The sequence below is a fragment of the Spermophilus citellus genome, assembly GCF_964194105.1.
Source record: "Spermophilus citellus genome assembly, chromosome: 5".
Taxonomy (NCBI): domain Eukaryota; kingdom Metazoa; phylum Chordata; class Mammalia; order Rodentia; family Sciuridae; genus Spermophilus; species Spermophilus citellus.
In genome coordinates this window covers 141,715,300-141,731,306 of record NC_138186.1, presented here as the reverse complement: position 1 = coordinate 141,731,306, position 16,007 = coordinate 141,715,300, and the positions used below count along the sequence as shown (strand labels likewise).

General features: G+C 37.3%; 2 protein-coding genes across 2 annotated transcripts in view; one reads left to right on the top strand and one right to left on the bottom strand.

The window, feature by feature from the left end:
- Positions 1-16,007, top strand: part of LOC308649512 (uncharacterized protein) — a gene marked incomplete at its 5' end in the record, with an annotated part of 523,997 nt that overhangs the window by 132,097 nt on the left and 375,893 nt on the right. The gene's annotated exons all lie outside the window — the stretch shown is intronic.
- LOC308649508 (thyroid receptor-interacting protein 11-like) lies at positions 8,272-11,502 on the bottom strand (the record flags this gene model as incomplete). Its single annotated transcript, XM_081295042.1, is given in 3 exon segments — positions 8,272-8,567; positions 8,570-8,738; positions 8,856-11,502. Coding segments are annotated over 3 exon segments (3,075 nt in total). The 5' UTR covers positions 11,466-11,502.

Sequence of the window (16,007 nt, the reverse complement as noted above, 5' to 3'; positions counted from 1 at the left end):
GGGTGATAAATTCTATGCAAGATATTAAGTTTGTACTTTTTTTTAATACCTCATAATTCATTCAAACATTTTCTTATAGATTTCAGTAGAATTTTTAAATCTCTTTAATATGGGCCTTGTCTCTTCTTGTTTCTTTTTTTAAATTTCTATTGGTTGCTCAAAACATTACAATGATCTTGACATATCATATTTCATACATTTGATTCAAGTGGGGTATGAATTCTTATTTTTACCACGTGTACAGTTTGCAGGATCACATTGGTTATACATCCGAGTTTATACATACTGCCATACTAGTGTCTGTTATATTCTGCTGCCTTTCCTATTCCCTCCCTATCTCCCCTTCTGTCTCCTCCCCTCCCCTCCCATAATCTCTCTCTACCCCATCTACTGTAATTCATTTCTCTCCTTTTTTCCCCTTTCCCCTCACATCCTCTTATATGTAATTTTGTATAACAATGAGGGTATCCTTCCATTTCCATGAAATTCCCCTTCTCTCTCCCATTCCCTCCCACCTCTTGTCCCTTCTAAATGGTAATCTTCTTTTCATGCTCTTCCAGCCTGCTCTGTTTTGAGTCCCCCCTCCTTATATGAAAGAAGACATTCAGCATTTCTTTTCTAGGGATTGGCTAACTTCACTTAGCATAATCTGCTCTCATGCCATCCATTTCCCTGCAAATGCCATGATTTTGTCATTTTTTAGTGCTGAGTAATATTCCATTGTGTACAAATGCCACATTTTTTTATCCATTCATCTATTGACTGGCGTCTAGGTTGGTTCCACGTTCTAGCTATTGTGAATTGTGCTGCTATGAACATTGATGTAGCTGTATCCCTATAGTGTGCTCTTTTTAGGTCTCTGGGAATAGTCCGAGAAGGGGAATAGCTGGGTCGGATGGTGGTTCCATTCCCAGCTTTCCAAGGAATCTCCATAATGCTTTCCAAATTGGCTGCACCGATTTGCAGTCCCACCGGCAGTGTACAAGTGTACCTTTTCCCCCACATCCTTGCCAGCACGTGTTGTTGTTTGACTTCCTAATGGCTGCCATTCTTACTGGACTGATATGGTATCTTAGAGTGGTTTTAATTTGCATTTCTCTGATTGCTAGAGATGGTGAGCATTTTTTCCGTGTATTTTTTGATTAATTATATATCCTTCTCTGAGAAGTGTCTGTTCAGGTCCTTGGCCCATTTGTTGATTGGGTTATTTGTTTTCTTAATGTTCAGTTTTTGAGTTCTTTGTATACTCTGGATATTAGGGCTCGGCACATTTGTATTTTTAAGAATTGGCATAATCAATGAAATGTTCCGCACACATTTGTAGGAAGATGAACATAACACTCCAGTGACAATACAATAGTAGAAGGATTGATTTGGACTGAAGTTGTTCAGTGAATGATATATTACCCATAAATTTGAATTCTCATTATCATAAAGAAGCAAGGTGAAAATAAGAATTTAAGAGAGTGTTGGGGATATGGCTCAAGTAGCAGCTCGTTCACCTAGCATGCGTGAGGCGTGGGGTTCGATCCTCAGCACTACATAAAAAAATAAATAAAATAAAGATGTTGTGTCCACTAAAGGCTAAATAATAAATATTTTTTAAAACGAATTTAAGATAGTCCATAAATGTTATATACGAACTGTGAAAGTAGATGCTGTCGCATCTAGTGACTTTTATTAGTAGGACAAAGAATTAAATGTAGTTCTGCTGTGTACAAAATGATCACAATAAATCACCAATGTCATTTTTTGAAATGGGAAAATGTTTTTTTATTGGTTATTCAAAACATTACCAAGCTCTTGACATATCATCTTTCATACATTTGATTCAAGTGGGTTATAAACTCCCATTTTTACCCCAAATACAGATTGCAGAATCACATCGGTTACACATCCACGTTTCTACATGATGCCATATTAGTGACTGTTGTATTCTGGTACCTTTCCTATCGCCTACTATCTCCTCTCCCTCCCCTCCCATCTTCTCTCTCTACCCCATCTGCTGTAATTCAATTCTCTCCCTTGTTTTTTTTTTTCCCCCTTTTCCCTCACATCCTCTTATATTTAATTTTGTGTAACAATGAGGGTCTCCTTCCATTTCCATGCGATTTCCCTTCTCTCTCCCTTTCCCTCCCACCACTTGTCTCTCTTTAATGTTAATCTTTTCCTCATGCTCTTCCTCCCTGCTCTGTTCTTAGTTGCTCTCCTTATGTCAAAGAAGACATTTAGCATTTGTTTTTTAGGGATTGGCTAGATTCACTTAGCATAATCTGCTCTAATGCCATCCATTTCCCTGCAAATTCCATGATTTTGTCATTTCTTAGTGCTGCGTAATACTCCATTGTGTGTAAATGCCACATTTTTTTTTTTATCCATTCATCTACTAAAGGGCATCTAGGTGGGTTCCACAGTCTAGCTATTGTGAATTGTGCTGCTGTGCACACTGATGTGGCAGTATCCCTATAGTACGCTCTTTTAAGGTCTTCAGGGAATATTCCGAGAAGGGCTATAGCTGGGTCAAATGGTGGTTCCATTCCCAGCTTTCCCAGGAATCTCCATATTGCTTTCCAAATTGACCGCACCAATTTGCAGTCCCACCAGCAATGTACAAGTGTACCCTTTTCCCCACATCCTCGCCAGTTCTTATTGTTGTTTGACTTCATAATGGATGCCAATCTTACTGGAGTGAGGTGATATCTCAGGGTGGTTTTGATTTGCATTTCTCTGACTGCTAGAGATGGTGAGCATTTATTCATGTACTTGTTGATTGATTGTATGTCCTCCTCTGAGAAGTGTCTGTTCAGGTCCTTGGCCCATTTGTTGATTGGGTTATTTGTTATCTTATGGTTTAATTTTTTGAGTTCTTTGTATACTCTGGATATTAGGGCTCTATCTGAAGTGTGAGGAGTAAAAATTTGTTCCCAGGATGTAGGCTCCCTATTTACCTCTCTTATTGTTTCTCTTGCTGAGGGGAAAAAAAAAAAAAGAAGAAAAAAACTTTTTAGTTTAAGTCAGTCCCATTTGTTGATTCTTGTTATTAACTCTTGTGCTATGGATGTCCTATTAAGGAATTTGGAGCCCGGCACCACAATATGTGGATCGGAGCCAACTTTTTCTTCTATGAGATGCAGAGTCTCTGATTTGATATCAAGCTCTTTGATCCATTTTGTGTTAACTTTTGTGCATGGCGAGAGAAAGGGATTCAGTTTCATTTTGTTGTATATGGATTTCCAGTTTTCCCAGCACCATTTGTTGAAGACGCTATCCTTCCTCCATTGCATGCTTTTAGCCCCTTTATCAAATATAAGAAAGTTGTAATTTTGTGGATTGGTCTCTGTGTCCTCTATTCTGTACCATTGGTTCACCCGCCTGTTTTGGTACCAGTACCATGCTGTTTTGGTTACTCTTGCTCTGTAGTACAGTTTGAAATCTGGTATCGCTATACCGCCAGATTCACACTTCCTGCTTAGAATTGCTTTTGCTAATATTTCTCAGACACCTGTAGTTTCTAAAACCACTAAGAGGATTTTTATCAAAATTAATTTTATTAATTTTTTTATTATATTATATAGTTAATATTAAATGATTTAATCTATATTAAATGTTATTTAAATTGACTTTGTTAAATTGTATTAATTTAAATGAAATTTAATGAACTTTTAAATATAAATCAATCTAAAATTTAATCAAAATTAATTTAAAAAATCAATTAAGAAAATAAATTTAAATCAAACAATAGTATTAATAAAATAAATTTAAACAATATTAATTAATAAAATAAATTTAAATTAGATCAATTTATTAAATGATAATATAATTTATATTTAAAAATTTATTAAATTTTATTTGAATTAATTTTAATAAAAATATTCTGAATGGTTTTAGAAACTACAGGTGTTAGAGAAGTATGTGCTATGCAATCTGCTTTTGCTCTTCTCTGATTTCACCTACTTAAGCTAGAAACTTTTGATTGTCTTTTACCTTAATTTACGAAAAGGTTGAAACTACTCCTTTTTTAAAGCCTTTCATCTTTCAAAAACTGATGTTAGCTTCTTTCTCTCCCCCAATTTTTTTGATCAAATGTTTTAAAAAATGTGTTGAGAGGCATTATTGTAGAGCCCCCAAAGTATGTAGATAAACAGTCCAGATATTTAATGAAATATTCTTACTAAGTAACTTTTCCATTGGCAATGGATCATGTGATTCCACTTTGGGGTTGACTCATAAAAATACTCTTACTTCTGGACATATTTAACATCTGGAAAACTGAATTAATGTGAGGTGACTTTTCTATAGAAATGGAAATAAGTAAAATGGATAGGGGTCATAGTATTTGGATTAAAAGTATCTTAGAATTTATCCACTAAGCTTCATGATAAGGCCCTCTGCACTGGAATTTTCTTTTAGTACTTGTACCAGGTTATTTGGGATAAACTAAATATTCTCAACATTTTGCAACATCATATTTGGTTTTCTTCTTCTCTAAATCTGAGATCTCCTTCAGGTGGTTTGGATTTTTCATCTTTCCTGTTATTTAAATGTATCATTTTTATCTTAATGCCATTAAATTTAACAAATATAATCATTTAAAAAAAAGAGTTTAGAGCTAATGGTTCACTAATGCTGCTCTGTACAGTTGCTTACAAAAGTACATCAGAATTGAAGACTGGTGATGATTACCTGCTACACTGGAGCAAAATTTTATAAACAAAAAGTGCTACAGCAAACAAAACAAAATTTTTAGAAAGAGCTATAGCAAAAAAAAAAAAAAAAAAAAAAAAAACCTAGTATCTATATACATATATATATATATCAGCTTTTTTTCTTTCTCTTTTTGTCTACAAATACAGAGTTCTTTTGCAAAAGGCCATGCTGTAAAACATCAAAAAGGGTTATGGCTTCTTTAAAGTGCTAAATATTTAGAAAATCCTAGAGTACAAGTCTGGCACTGTTGTCCGGGGACACTGGCAGTGGTGTGAAGGTGGGCTTGAAATCTGCGATGGGTTTAAAAAGAGGATGCCCAGGTCATATTATTTTATTTATTTATTTGTTTGTGTGTGTGTGTGTGTGTGTGTGTGTGTGTGTGTGTTTTATTCAGATTTGTGAGTTCTTTCTATGCCCTAGAGATTAGTGCTCTATCTGATGTGTGATGGGGCAAAAATTTTCTCCCAAGATGTAGGATCTCTATTCACCTCCCAGATTGTTTGTTTTGTGGAGAAGAAACTTTTTTAGTTTGAATCTATCTCATTTATTGATACTTGATTTTAATTCTTGTGCTCTAGGAGTCTTATTAAGGAATTTTGGGACTAATCCCATATGATTGGAATTAGGGCCTACTTTTTCTTCTGTTACATGCAAGCTCTCTGGTTTTATTCCTAGGTCCTTGATTCATTTGAGTGGAGTTTTGTGCATGGTGAGAGCTAGGGGTTTAATTGCACCTCACTCCAGTTAGAATGTCAGCGATTTTTGAAAATGGCAGCTATGATGAAGACAACAACGATAAGTGTTGGTGAGGATTTCAGGAAAAATGTACACTCCTACACTGTCGGTGGGACTGTAGATTGGTGGAGCCAATATGGAGAGCAGTTTGGAGATTCCTTGGAAATTTGGGAATAGAACCACCATTTGACCTAGCTATCCCTCTTTTTGATCTATACCCAAAGGACTTAAAAACTGCATACTACAGGGACACAGCCACATCAATGTTTATAGCAGCAAAATTCACATTAGCTAAATTGTGGAAACAACTTAGTAGATGAATGCATAAAAAAATGTGGCATTTATACACAATTAATATTACTCAGATACTTACCCTCTCGCTCAGTCCAGGAGACGCTAGTGCCCTTCACTACCTCTGTCAGAGCCTGGTTCCGACAGCTGGTGCCTCGGAGAGGACAGGCTGATCCTGCCTGCCTCCCATGTACCCTTTGTCACAGGGAGCGACATTAATGTGAGACCAAATAAAATCCAGTCATAGACATTAATAGAATATCTCAAAAAAGTATTTAATAAAAAGGCTAGCAAATACAGGGTCTTTAATGAAACTTTAATAAAATTTATGAGACGAGGAAACTGAAAGCACAATATTTTCTTAGGAACTTTTCTGTTTGGTGTTATTCTTTACAATATAGAAGCTTTTCCTAAGAATGCAGGGAGTATGAAATTTCTAAGGCTATCTTGCTGTTTTCTCCATTAAACCCCTTGTCTTAAAAAGAATCTTGAATCTATATTAATCTTTGTAATTTTCTGAGTACCCGTATAACATATTTTTCTCAAGAATGCAGTGAGGTCGCTGTTTCCAAGAGCTCTTCAATTCTGAAATATAAGAAGTGTGTTTCCAGGCATTGAAACCCAAAGGCTCACCTAGACACAATGGAGTGAGCCGAATATATAAAAATCTCTCATGACAAATCTGAACTCTGCTTTTCCCAACCATGTGAAGTCTACTGGAATAAGATTCCAAGTAATTTGGCAGGTCGAAGCAAAATATATACTTTGATATTCTTCTCAGGAGTAACAACTGATGGCATCTTAATTTTGGTAAAATAATGTAAATGTTAAGGTGAAATTTAGAAATAAGAAAGGAAAAGCTGATATGTGTGTAGCTACTAGGTGTTTTTCTTCCTTTTTTTATTTTTGTAAAGTAAAACAAAAGATAAACCAAAAGGTTCTAGCTTAAGTTAGGTAAAATCAAAGAGGAGAAAAAAGAAGATAATATAGCTAATACTTCACTGCCACCTGTAATTTCCAAAACAACTAAGAGCATTATTATTAAAATTAAAATTAAATAATTCAACCTATATTATGTTAAATTTACTTTATTAAATTGTATTAATTTAAATAAAATTTAATGAGTTTTCAAATATAAATCATACTATAATTTAATATAAGTTAATAAACAATATCAATTAATAAAATAAATTTAAATCAAACCATAGTATTAATAAAAGAAATTTAAATAATACTACTAATAAAATTGATTTAAATTAGGTTAATTTATATTAAATGATATAATTTATATTTAAAAATATATTAAATTTTGTTTAAATTAATTTTAACAAAAATGTTCTGAATGGTTTTAGAAACTACAGGTGTCAGAGAAGTATGTGCTATGCAATCTGCTTTTTCTCTTCTCTGATTTCACCTACTTAAGCTGGAAACTTTTGATTCATCTTTTACCTTAATTTATCAAAAGGTTATAACTACTCCTATTTTAAAGCTTTTCATCTTTCAAAAACTGTTGTTAGCTTATTTCTCTCCCCAACTTGTTTTGATCAAATGTTTTATAAAATGTGTTTATGAGAATTATTGTAGAGCCCCCAATAGTATGTAGATAAGCAGTCCAGATATTTAATGATACATTCTTACTAATTAACTTTTCCATTGGCAGTGGATCCTGTGGTCCCACTTCGGGGTTGACTCATAAAAATACTCTTCCTTCTGGACATATTTATCATCTGGAAAACTGAATTAATGTGAAGTGACTTTCGTATAGAAATGGAAATAAGCAAAATGGATAGGGGTCATAGAATTTGGATTCAAAGCATCTTAGAATTTATCCACTAAGCTTCATGTTTAGGTCCTCCCCATTGGAATTTTCGCGTGGTAGTTGTACAATGTTATCTTGGATAAACTAAATATTCTCAACTTTTTGCAACATTATGTTTGGTTTTCATGTACTCTAAATCTGAGACATCCTTCTTATGGGTTGGATTTTTCTTGTTTCCTGTAATTACATGTATCGTTTTTACCTTAATGCCATTAAATTTAAGAAATATTATTATTGTTTTTAAAAAAAGAGGTTGGAACTAGTGGTTCAAGAAGGCTGCTCTGTACAGTTGCTCCCAAAAGTACATCAGAATTGATAACTGGTGATGATTATCTGCTGCATTGGAACAAAATTCTAGAAACAAAAAGTGCTACAAAAAACAAAACAAATTTTTTAAAAAGTACTATAGCAAAAAATCACAACAACAACAACTGAAAAAATAAAATAAAATACCTAGTAGCTATACACTTACATATACCAGCTTTTTTGCTTTCTCTCTTTGTCTACAAACACATGAGTACTTTTTCAAAAGGCCATGCTGTAAAACGTAAAAAAGGGTTATGGCTTCTTTCAAATGCTAAATATTTAGAAGATCCTGGAGTACAACTCTGGCACTATTGTCCAGGGACACTGGCAGTGGTGTAAAGGTGGGCATGAAATCTGCAGTGGGTTTAACAAGAGGATGCCCAGGTCCACCAAGTCCAACTCCAGCTAGGTTACTAAGAGGCACAGCTGCAGAACGTGGAACCAAAACAACTCATCCACTTACTGACACCACCGTGATCTTTATTCAACAGCTGCTCCATTTCGTCCTGTGGAATGTCCAGGATGCTCCCCGTCAACTGCAATACTTCACGACGTTTGTCCTTTGGTGTCTGGAAATGACCAATAAAAAGGTTTCGCATGAGGACTTTGTCCACTTTTCCTTCTGCGCTGTTGACCAAAGTCGACAATTTCTGTTGTGCATGGTCCAACATTTCTTTTCGGAGCTCGTTTTGTTTTTTCAGTTCTTCATCTGTTCTTCCTTGAGATCTAAGTCTTCTCTCAGTCTGGAAGCAGAATCCAACAGAGCATTTGCTTCATCCAAACGTTCCTGCAGTGATGATACTTCTCCTTCCAGCTTTTCGGCCTTGTTCTTCCATTCAGCTATTGACTGTTTTTCTTTGTCTTCTGCAGCCAAAATTTGCTGGGTGTAAGACTCTTCTGATTCCAAGAGATGGCTGCGTAGCCTTTCTAGCTCCCGGTTTAGGCGTAATTCTTGGTCCCGTAAGTGTTGAACCTCTTTTTCTCTTAGGATTTTTACTTTGGTCTCTTGAAAAATATCAGAATTCAATGTCTGAGCATCTCCTTTCTCTCCAGGCAACTGGGCTTTTAGTTCTTCAATAGTCTTCTGCAAGTTCTTAATTTCCTCCTCTTTTTCTAAAATTAACTGGCTATGCGCAGCATTCATCTGCTCATATTTGTACTTAAATTCATCCATTTCCTCCTTCTGCTCCTGTAAAGACTGAAGTAGTTGCATTTTACGCTGGTTCTGGTTTTCAATGATATTCAGATGGTCTTGAATTTCATCTTCCAGATGATTTTTGACTATATTCAGTTGAGATACCTCCAATTCTAGTTCTGTGACAGCATCAAGAGCTGTCGGCTCAGCCACTGGTACAGCTTGATTGTGCTGTTCCCCAAGTATTTCCAATTCTACTCGCAGATAGTTGTTTTCTGCTCTCATGTAGGTAAGACTTCTGTCCTTTCTTTCCATGGATTGCCTTAAAGTTTCATTTTCTCCTAAAGCCTGAGAACACTTATCTAAATCCTTTTGTAGTTGTGAACTTTTTTCTTCGAGTTTTTCAATAAAAACTTCTTTCTCATTTATGACTTGTATCAATCGCTCCTGTTCGTCTACATAAGATGCCAAAATTTCATCAGTTTCTTTTTCATCAGCAGTCATTTGCTCAATATTCTTTTTGAGTCCTGCTATTTCAAAGTCCTTCTCTTGGCTGAGTTGAACTGCACATTCGTGTTTCAGCTTTAAGGCAGAGGTATCCAAATTATGTGCATTGGAGAGTTCCTGAATAGTCTGCCTGTGATTATTTGCTTCTTCCAACAGTCTTTTTTCTGCCTGGTGCAGTTTGGCTTCAATCTCTTCTTTGTCTCTTTTGAGAGTCTCCGTGATAGTGTCTTTTTCTTGAGAGATTTGATTGTAAGCAGCAATAGATTCTTCCAACTTACGCCTTACATCGTCACGTGCTAAAATCAACATTTCATTTTCCGTTTTGAGTTCAACAGCAACTTTCTTTAAATTTTCATTGAGCTGTTCCTCTTCAGAAAGATTTTGCCTTAAGTTGCTAACTTCAGCTTCTCGTTCTTTAAGCATGTCATCCTTACAATGACTGTTAGAGTCTTCATTCAGAGAAGTGCGATACTTGCTCTTAAATCCAGACAGCTCATCTTCAAGTTGTCTAATGTGATCCTTAAGCCCAAGGTTTTCCTGCTGGATGTTTAAACTATTTTTTTGTGACTGATTTAGCTGATCTACTAAATCTTCTACTTTACCTTCAAGCTTCTGCTTAGTTAAATGCAAATCACTGAGGCTCTGTGCGTTCTCAGTTAACTTCTCCTTCTGCACATGCAACTCTTGGGATATGTTCATTTGATCATCCTCAAGTTGATGAACTCTCTTTTTTTCATCATCTAGATCTTGTTCCAACTTCTTGATGACAAGGTCTCCTTCATTTTGTTGTTTTGATAGCTCCTCTTGTATCAAAATCATGTGCTTTGTAGCTTCCTGATTCTGATGATCCAGTTCTTCTAACTCAGCTATCAGCATTTTCTTTTCATTGATAGTCTGATTCAGTTCTTCCTCCTTTGCCTTCAAGTGAAGTTTTAAGTCTAGTAATTGTACATTCAAATTCATGTCTGTTGAAGCTCTGTTTTTCATGACTTGGTAGTCACAGCTCAATTTTGACAGTGACATCTGAAGTTCCTCTTTTTCTTGACTCAATGATGCCTTCTCTTTTTCTAAAGCTTCAGCATGCATTTTAAGTTTCAGATGGTCTTCAGCAAGACGGTTATCCTGGTTTAAACCATTTAGTCTCACGATTTCCTTCTCCGCATCAGCCAGGGCTTGTTGAAGCCTGAACACTTCTTCCACTGCTGAGCTCTGAGGAAGGATTTTTCCCTTTTCTGCCACAGTAGAACTCTGCTCCCAAACTGAAATTTCATGCTGATGATCATATATGTCTGGGCTTTGGTTTGGTTGAAGAGTCTTGATAGTATTTTGTACTTTGCAGATTTCACTTGAGTCAGAATGGTGTGTTCCCTGAGCCTCAGCAATCTGCCTCGAGTGGCCAACTTCAGATTCATGTTTTGCAGCTTCAGTTGATAATCTGTTTGTTTCTTGTCGTGATGAGATTATGTCACTAGAGTCCATGTCGTCATCACGAAAGGCTGAAAAATGACTACTGATCAGGGAACCGAACGGAGCCGGTGCAGTTGTTGTTGGCACACCACAAGCTCCCGAGTGTACTGATTGAGCGGCTGCCTGTAGTTGGAACATTTGATCTTGCAGTACAATCTGTCCTGCTTTAAGATGGCTGATCTCTACCTCTTTCTGTTGCAGTTGATTTTGGTAACTTACAGACTGATGGTTTATTTGTAGCTCTGATGCTTCATGCTTTTCTTCCAGGTCAGTACAATACTCTTTCAGTCTTTCATTCTCACATCTTAGTGTGGAATCAGTAGTTTCCATTTCCTTTCTCCAACAATGATGTAAAGCTGCTTCTGGGTCTCCTAAGTCACCCAGAAGCATTTCCCTGGCGAAGCTGGAGCTATGGCCGGTGAGGAAAGCCAAGCTGCTCCCCACCTGACCCAAGAAGTGGCCCAAGCCTGAGCCCAGGCCTCCAAACCAGGACCACATCGTGGCCACTTCAGTGATCCATCGGACCAGCTCTGAAAAGCGCGTCCATCACCATCCACTTCTGTGCCCCGAACGTCCTCGGGCGTTGCCGGGGTCAATTATGACCCAAGCGCTCAGAATTCCTCAGAGCGCGGGGTTCCTGGGGCTCCACCAACACTAATCATCCCTTCCTGCCTGTAAACTCAGAAGCCTGTCCTGCGCTTTGACCAGGGGCTGGCATCCAGTAGCACACACTCACCCCCTGCAGGGCCTCTGCTTCTTCCCTGCACTTGCCTGTCAGCTATTGGCTCACAGGATTGGGCAGGGTTGGCTGGGAGGAGCTAGAGATCCAGGAAAGTGTTCTAGTTTGAGTCCCAAGGCAGTGTGCTGTGGAGCCAGGAAGAATCAATGTTGTAGATGAAATCCAAAGGTAGTTCACTGGACAGTTCCCTCTTGTCTGGGAGAGGTGGGCTTTTTGTCCCATTCAGTTGCACTCGGTTGACGAGGTGAGGTCTCTCTCCATTACAGAATGGAATCTATTTAACTAAAAGTCCCCGATTCAAAAGTAAATCTCACCCCATAACACCAGCACAGACACACCCAGAATAAAAGTTGGCCAAGTGTCTGGGCATCGTAGCCCGGACGAGTTAACATGTAAAATTAACCATCACAAAGTCTTAATCATTCTCAGAATTCAAATTATAATATGGATTAAATGTCACTAAAGAACCATCTTTACCCTTTCCAAAAATAAATTTTTGCTGTTAATCTATAAATTTTCGAGTTCATTTTAATATTATTTGGTCCTTGTTAATTCTGATTGAGTTTATTGAAGTGCTGAAAAATTCCACTTAAATTTCACTTAAGAAAATTTGTTTTAGAGCCAACAGGTTGATGTTCACTTAACCTATTGTTGTTTATCAATGCCAAATATCATCCAGGTTTAAACAGTACAGAGTGAAATAAAAAGTCGAGAAATTTTCTACGATGGAGTAACAATCCTAAATTTAATTCCCACACCTCTAAGGATCAGAAGGAGTTAAGATAAGGCCCTGGTTTCCAAGGTGTTTAAATTCCAACAAGTTAATGAGGAGGCAGTTTTGTAGAGTTGGGGACAAAGCAAAGAGATGAAGCACATGGGCTGTAACAGACATACCAGTTGGGACCAAAGCAATTTTGGAGCTAAACTGACGGAATGCATTTAGAAAACCTCTCTCCCAAGCATGAGTTGAACAGTAAATGAGAACATAGTGTGTAGTTCTCACCTGATGGCTGGTGCAGAGAAAGTGGCCAACAAATAGAGCCTGCTGCCACTTTGTTCATATTTGCTTTTTGTTTTGTTTAGGATCATTTTCCTCATTACCCTTTAGAAGGGGTTTGGGTTTGCTCCCATTACTCTCTTCCCAGAGCCCATATTCAGGAGACTCTTTTCCTTGAGCTGTTCTTTCTATATGTCTGTTCAGGGAACAAAACCTCAAGGTGGCAGAAATAAAATTCAAAAAAAGGCAGAATTTTTGGAAAATTAATGGTTAAGTAGATTCTAAGGATTATATTAATCACCTCATAATGTCTCTTGCCTTCAAGATAGAGCAAGTAGACATAATTACTCAGATTGGTATCAGAAACTAGTGACTGCATTTGTGTGCTGTGCCAGAAAAGGAAATCTTCTTGGTCCTTCTTATTCATCTCCAAATCTGAGAGAGAAATCAGGCCTGTGTTAGTCAATCTCTCCTCATAAAAGACTAATATAAAAATTTAAGCCCCTTTTAGCATCTGCTGAAGTGCGAATCCACGCTGTACCCCAGCTGTGTCTACTGTTGAAGAAGGCATCAACAATACCAAGTGTCCTTTTCTCCCTTTAGACCATTCCTCCTGTGTGTGTGTGTGTGTGTGTGTGTGTGTGTGTGTGTGTGTGTTAGAAGACTTTTTCATCACTTTGACAACATACCTGAGAAAATTAAATGAGTAAATATTTATTTTGGTTCAATTTCAGGCTCCATTGCTGTGGCCTGAAGTGAGGCAGATTACCATGGCAGAGAGCCTGGCTTCAAAACAGAGCTGCTCAACTCATGGAGATCAGGGGATCAACTCATGGAGATCACGGAGATCAGGTGAGGGGAAGAGAGGACTGAGGAATATGATGTACCCTTCCAGGGAATCAACTCCAATGACCTACCCTCCAACTAGGCCCTACCACCCACAGTTTTTACCAACTCCCAATAGTCCTGTCCAATCGTGAACCCATCAGTGGATTGATCCACAGATGAGGTTAGAGCCCAGGATTCAATTCACCTTTCTGTAGAGTCCGTTCTGAATGCTGTTACATTGGGGTCCAAGCTTTCAACACATGACCTTTGGGCAACATTCCAGATCCAAATTATAGCAGGGTGCCTCCTTCTCTTTAGGTGTTCTGTGTTTGTTTATTGTTTTAAATCACAAATAATGATCCTTTTTCAGTGTAAGACCTATCACATTTGGCTTGAATCTGGTTCCAGTGGTTGTTGCTCCTACTGCTGAAAGGCATTTCTGATCACTCAGATTCAGTCTTCTAGCATGGTTCACTCTGACCACAGCTGTTTGTCATTTTATATTTCAATCTGAGAGAGATACCTACCTACTGTATTCAAAACTGACCATCCAAATAAAAGCATTTCTCTTCTTGTAAATATGTTTGGAATATTCCTGGAAACTATGGGGGATATGGAGGGCAAACCCTGGCTCATTCGCGAACACATGTGACAAAAAGCATCCAATAATCATAAGTATATCCTTATACATGTATTCAGTGCCCCCAAAGTACAAGGTATTGTGGTAGATATTGTGAACAACATAAAGCTGTGTTATATACATTTCCTGCTATGAAGTGCAATTGAATACAGTCAATCAATGGGGAAGATGTTACATAGAGTGATCCTTGAATTATAATGCAAGGTCAGCCATTGATGACTGTGGTGGTGAGGATCGCATATGGGGGAAAAGACTAAGTAAGAAAGAATAAGCCAGAAGTAGAGAGCCCTTAATAATGTGGCTTTGTTAAAACACAGTTGAAGATTAAAATAATGAAAGCTTTTTGAGTCTATAAACATAGGGTGATAAATTCTATGCAAGATATTAAGTTTGTACTTTTTTTTAATACCTCATAATTCATTCAAACATTTTCTTATAGATTTCAGTAGAATTTTTAAATCTCTTTAATATGGGCCTTGTCTCTTCTTGTTTCTTTTTTTAAATTTCTATTGGTTGCTCAAAACATTACAATGATCTTGACATATCATATTTCATACATTTGATTCAAGTGGGGTATGAATTCTTATTTTTACCACGTGTACAGTTTGCAGGATCACATTGGTTATACATCCGAGTTTATACATACTGCCATACTAGTGTCTGTTATATTCTGCTGCCTTTCCTATTCCCTCCCTATCTCCCCTTCTGTCTCCTCCCCTCCCCTCCCATAATCTCTCTCTACCCCATCTACTGTAATTCATTTCTCTCCTTTTTTCCCCTTTCCCCTCACATCCTCTTATATGTAATTTTGTATAACAATGAGGGTATCCTTCCATTTCCATGAAATTCCCCTTCTCTCTCCCATTCCCTCCCACCTCTTGTCCCTTCTAAATGGTAATCTTCTTTTCATGCTCTTCCAGCCTGCTCTGTTTTGAGTCCCCCCTCCTTATATGAAAGAAGACATTCAGCATTTCTTTTCTAGGGATTGGCTAACTTCACTTAGCATAATCTGCTCTCATGCCATCCATTTCCCTGCAAATGCCATGATTTTGTCATTTTTTAGTGCTGAGTAATATTCCATTGTGTACAAATGCCACATTTTTTTATCCATTCATCTATTGACTGGCGTCTAGGTTGGTTCCACGTTCTAGCTATTGTGAATTGTGCTGCTATGAACATTGATGTAGCTGTATCCCTATAGTGTGCTCTTTTTAGGTCTCTGGGAATAGTCCGAGAAGGGGAATAGCTGGGTCGGATGGTGGTTCCATTCCCAGCTTTCCAAGGAATCTCCATAATGCTTTCCAAATTGGCTGCACCGATTTGCAGTCCCACCGGCAGTGTACAAGTGTACCTTTTCCCCCACATCCTTGCCAGCACGTGTTGTTGTTTGACTTCCTAATGGCTGCCATTCTTACTGGACTGATATGGTATCTTAGAGTGGTTTTAATTTGCATTTCTCTGATTGCTAGAGATGGTGAGCATTTTTTCCGTGTATTTTTTGATTAATTATATATCCTTCTCTGAGAAGTGTCTGTTCAGGTCCTTGGCCCATTTGTTGATTGGGTTATTTGTTTTCTTAATGTTCAGTTTTTGAGTTCTTTGTATACTCTGGATATTAGGGCTCGGCACATTTGTATTTTTAAGAATTGGCATAATCAATGAAATGTTCCGCACACATTTGTAGGAAGATGAACATAACACTCCAGTGACAATACAATAGTAGAAGGATTGATTTGGACTGAAGTTGTTCAGTGAATGATATATTACCCATAAATTTGAATTCTCATTATCATAAAGAAGCAAGGTGAAAATAAGAATTTAAGAGAGTGTTGGGGA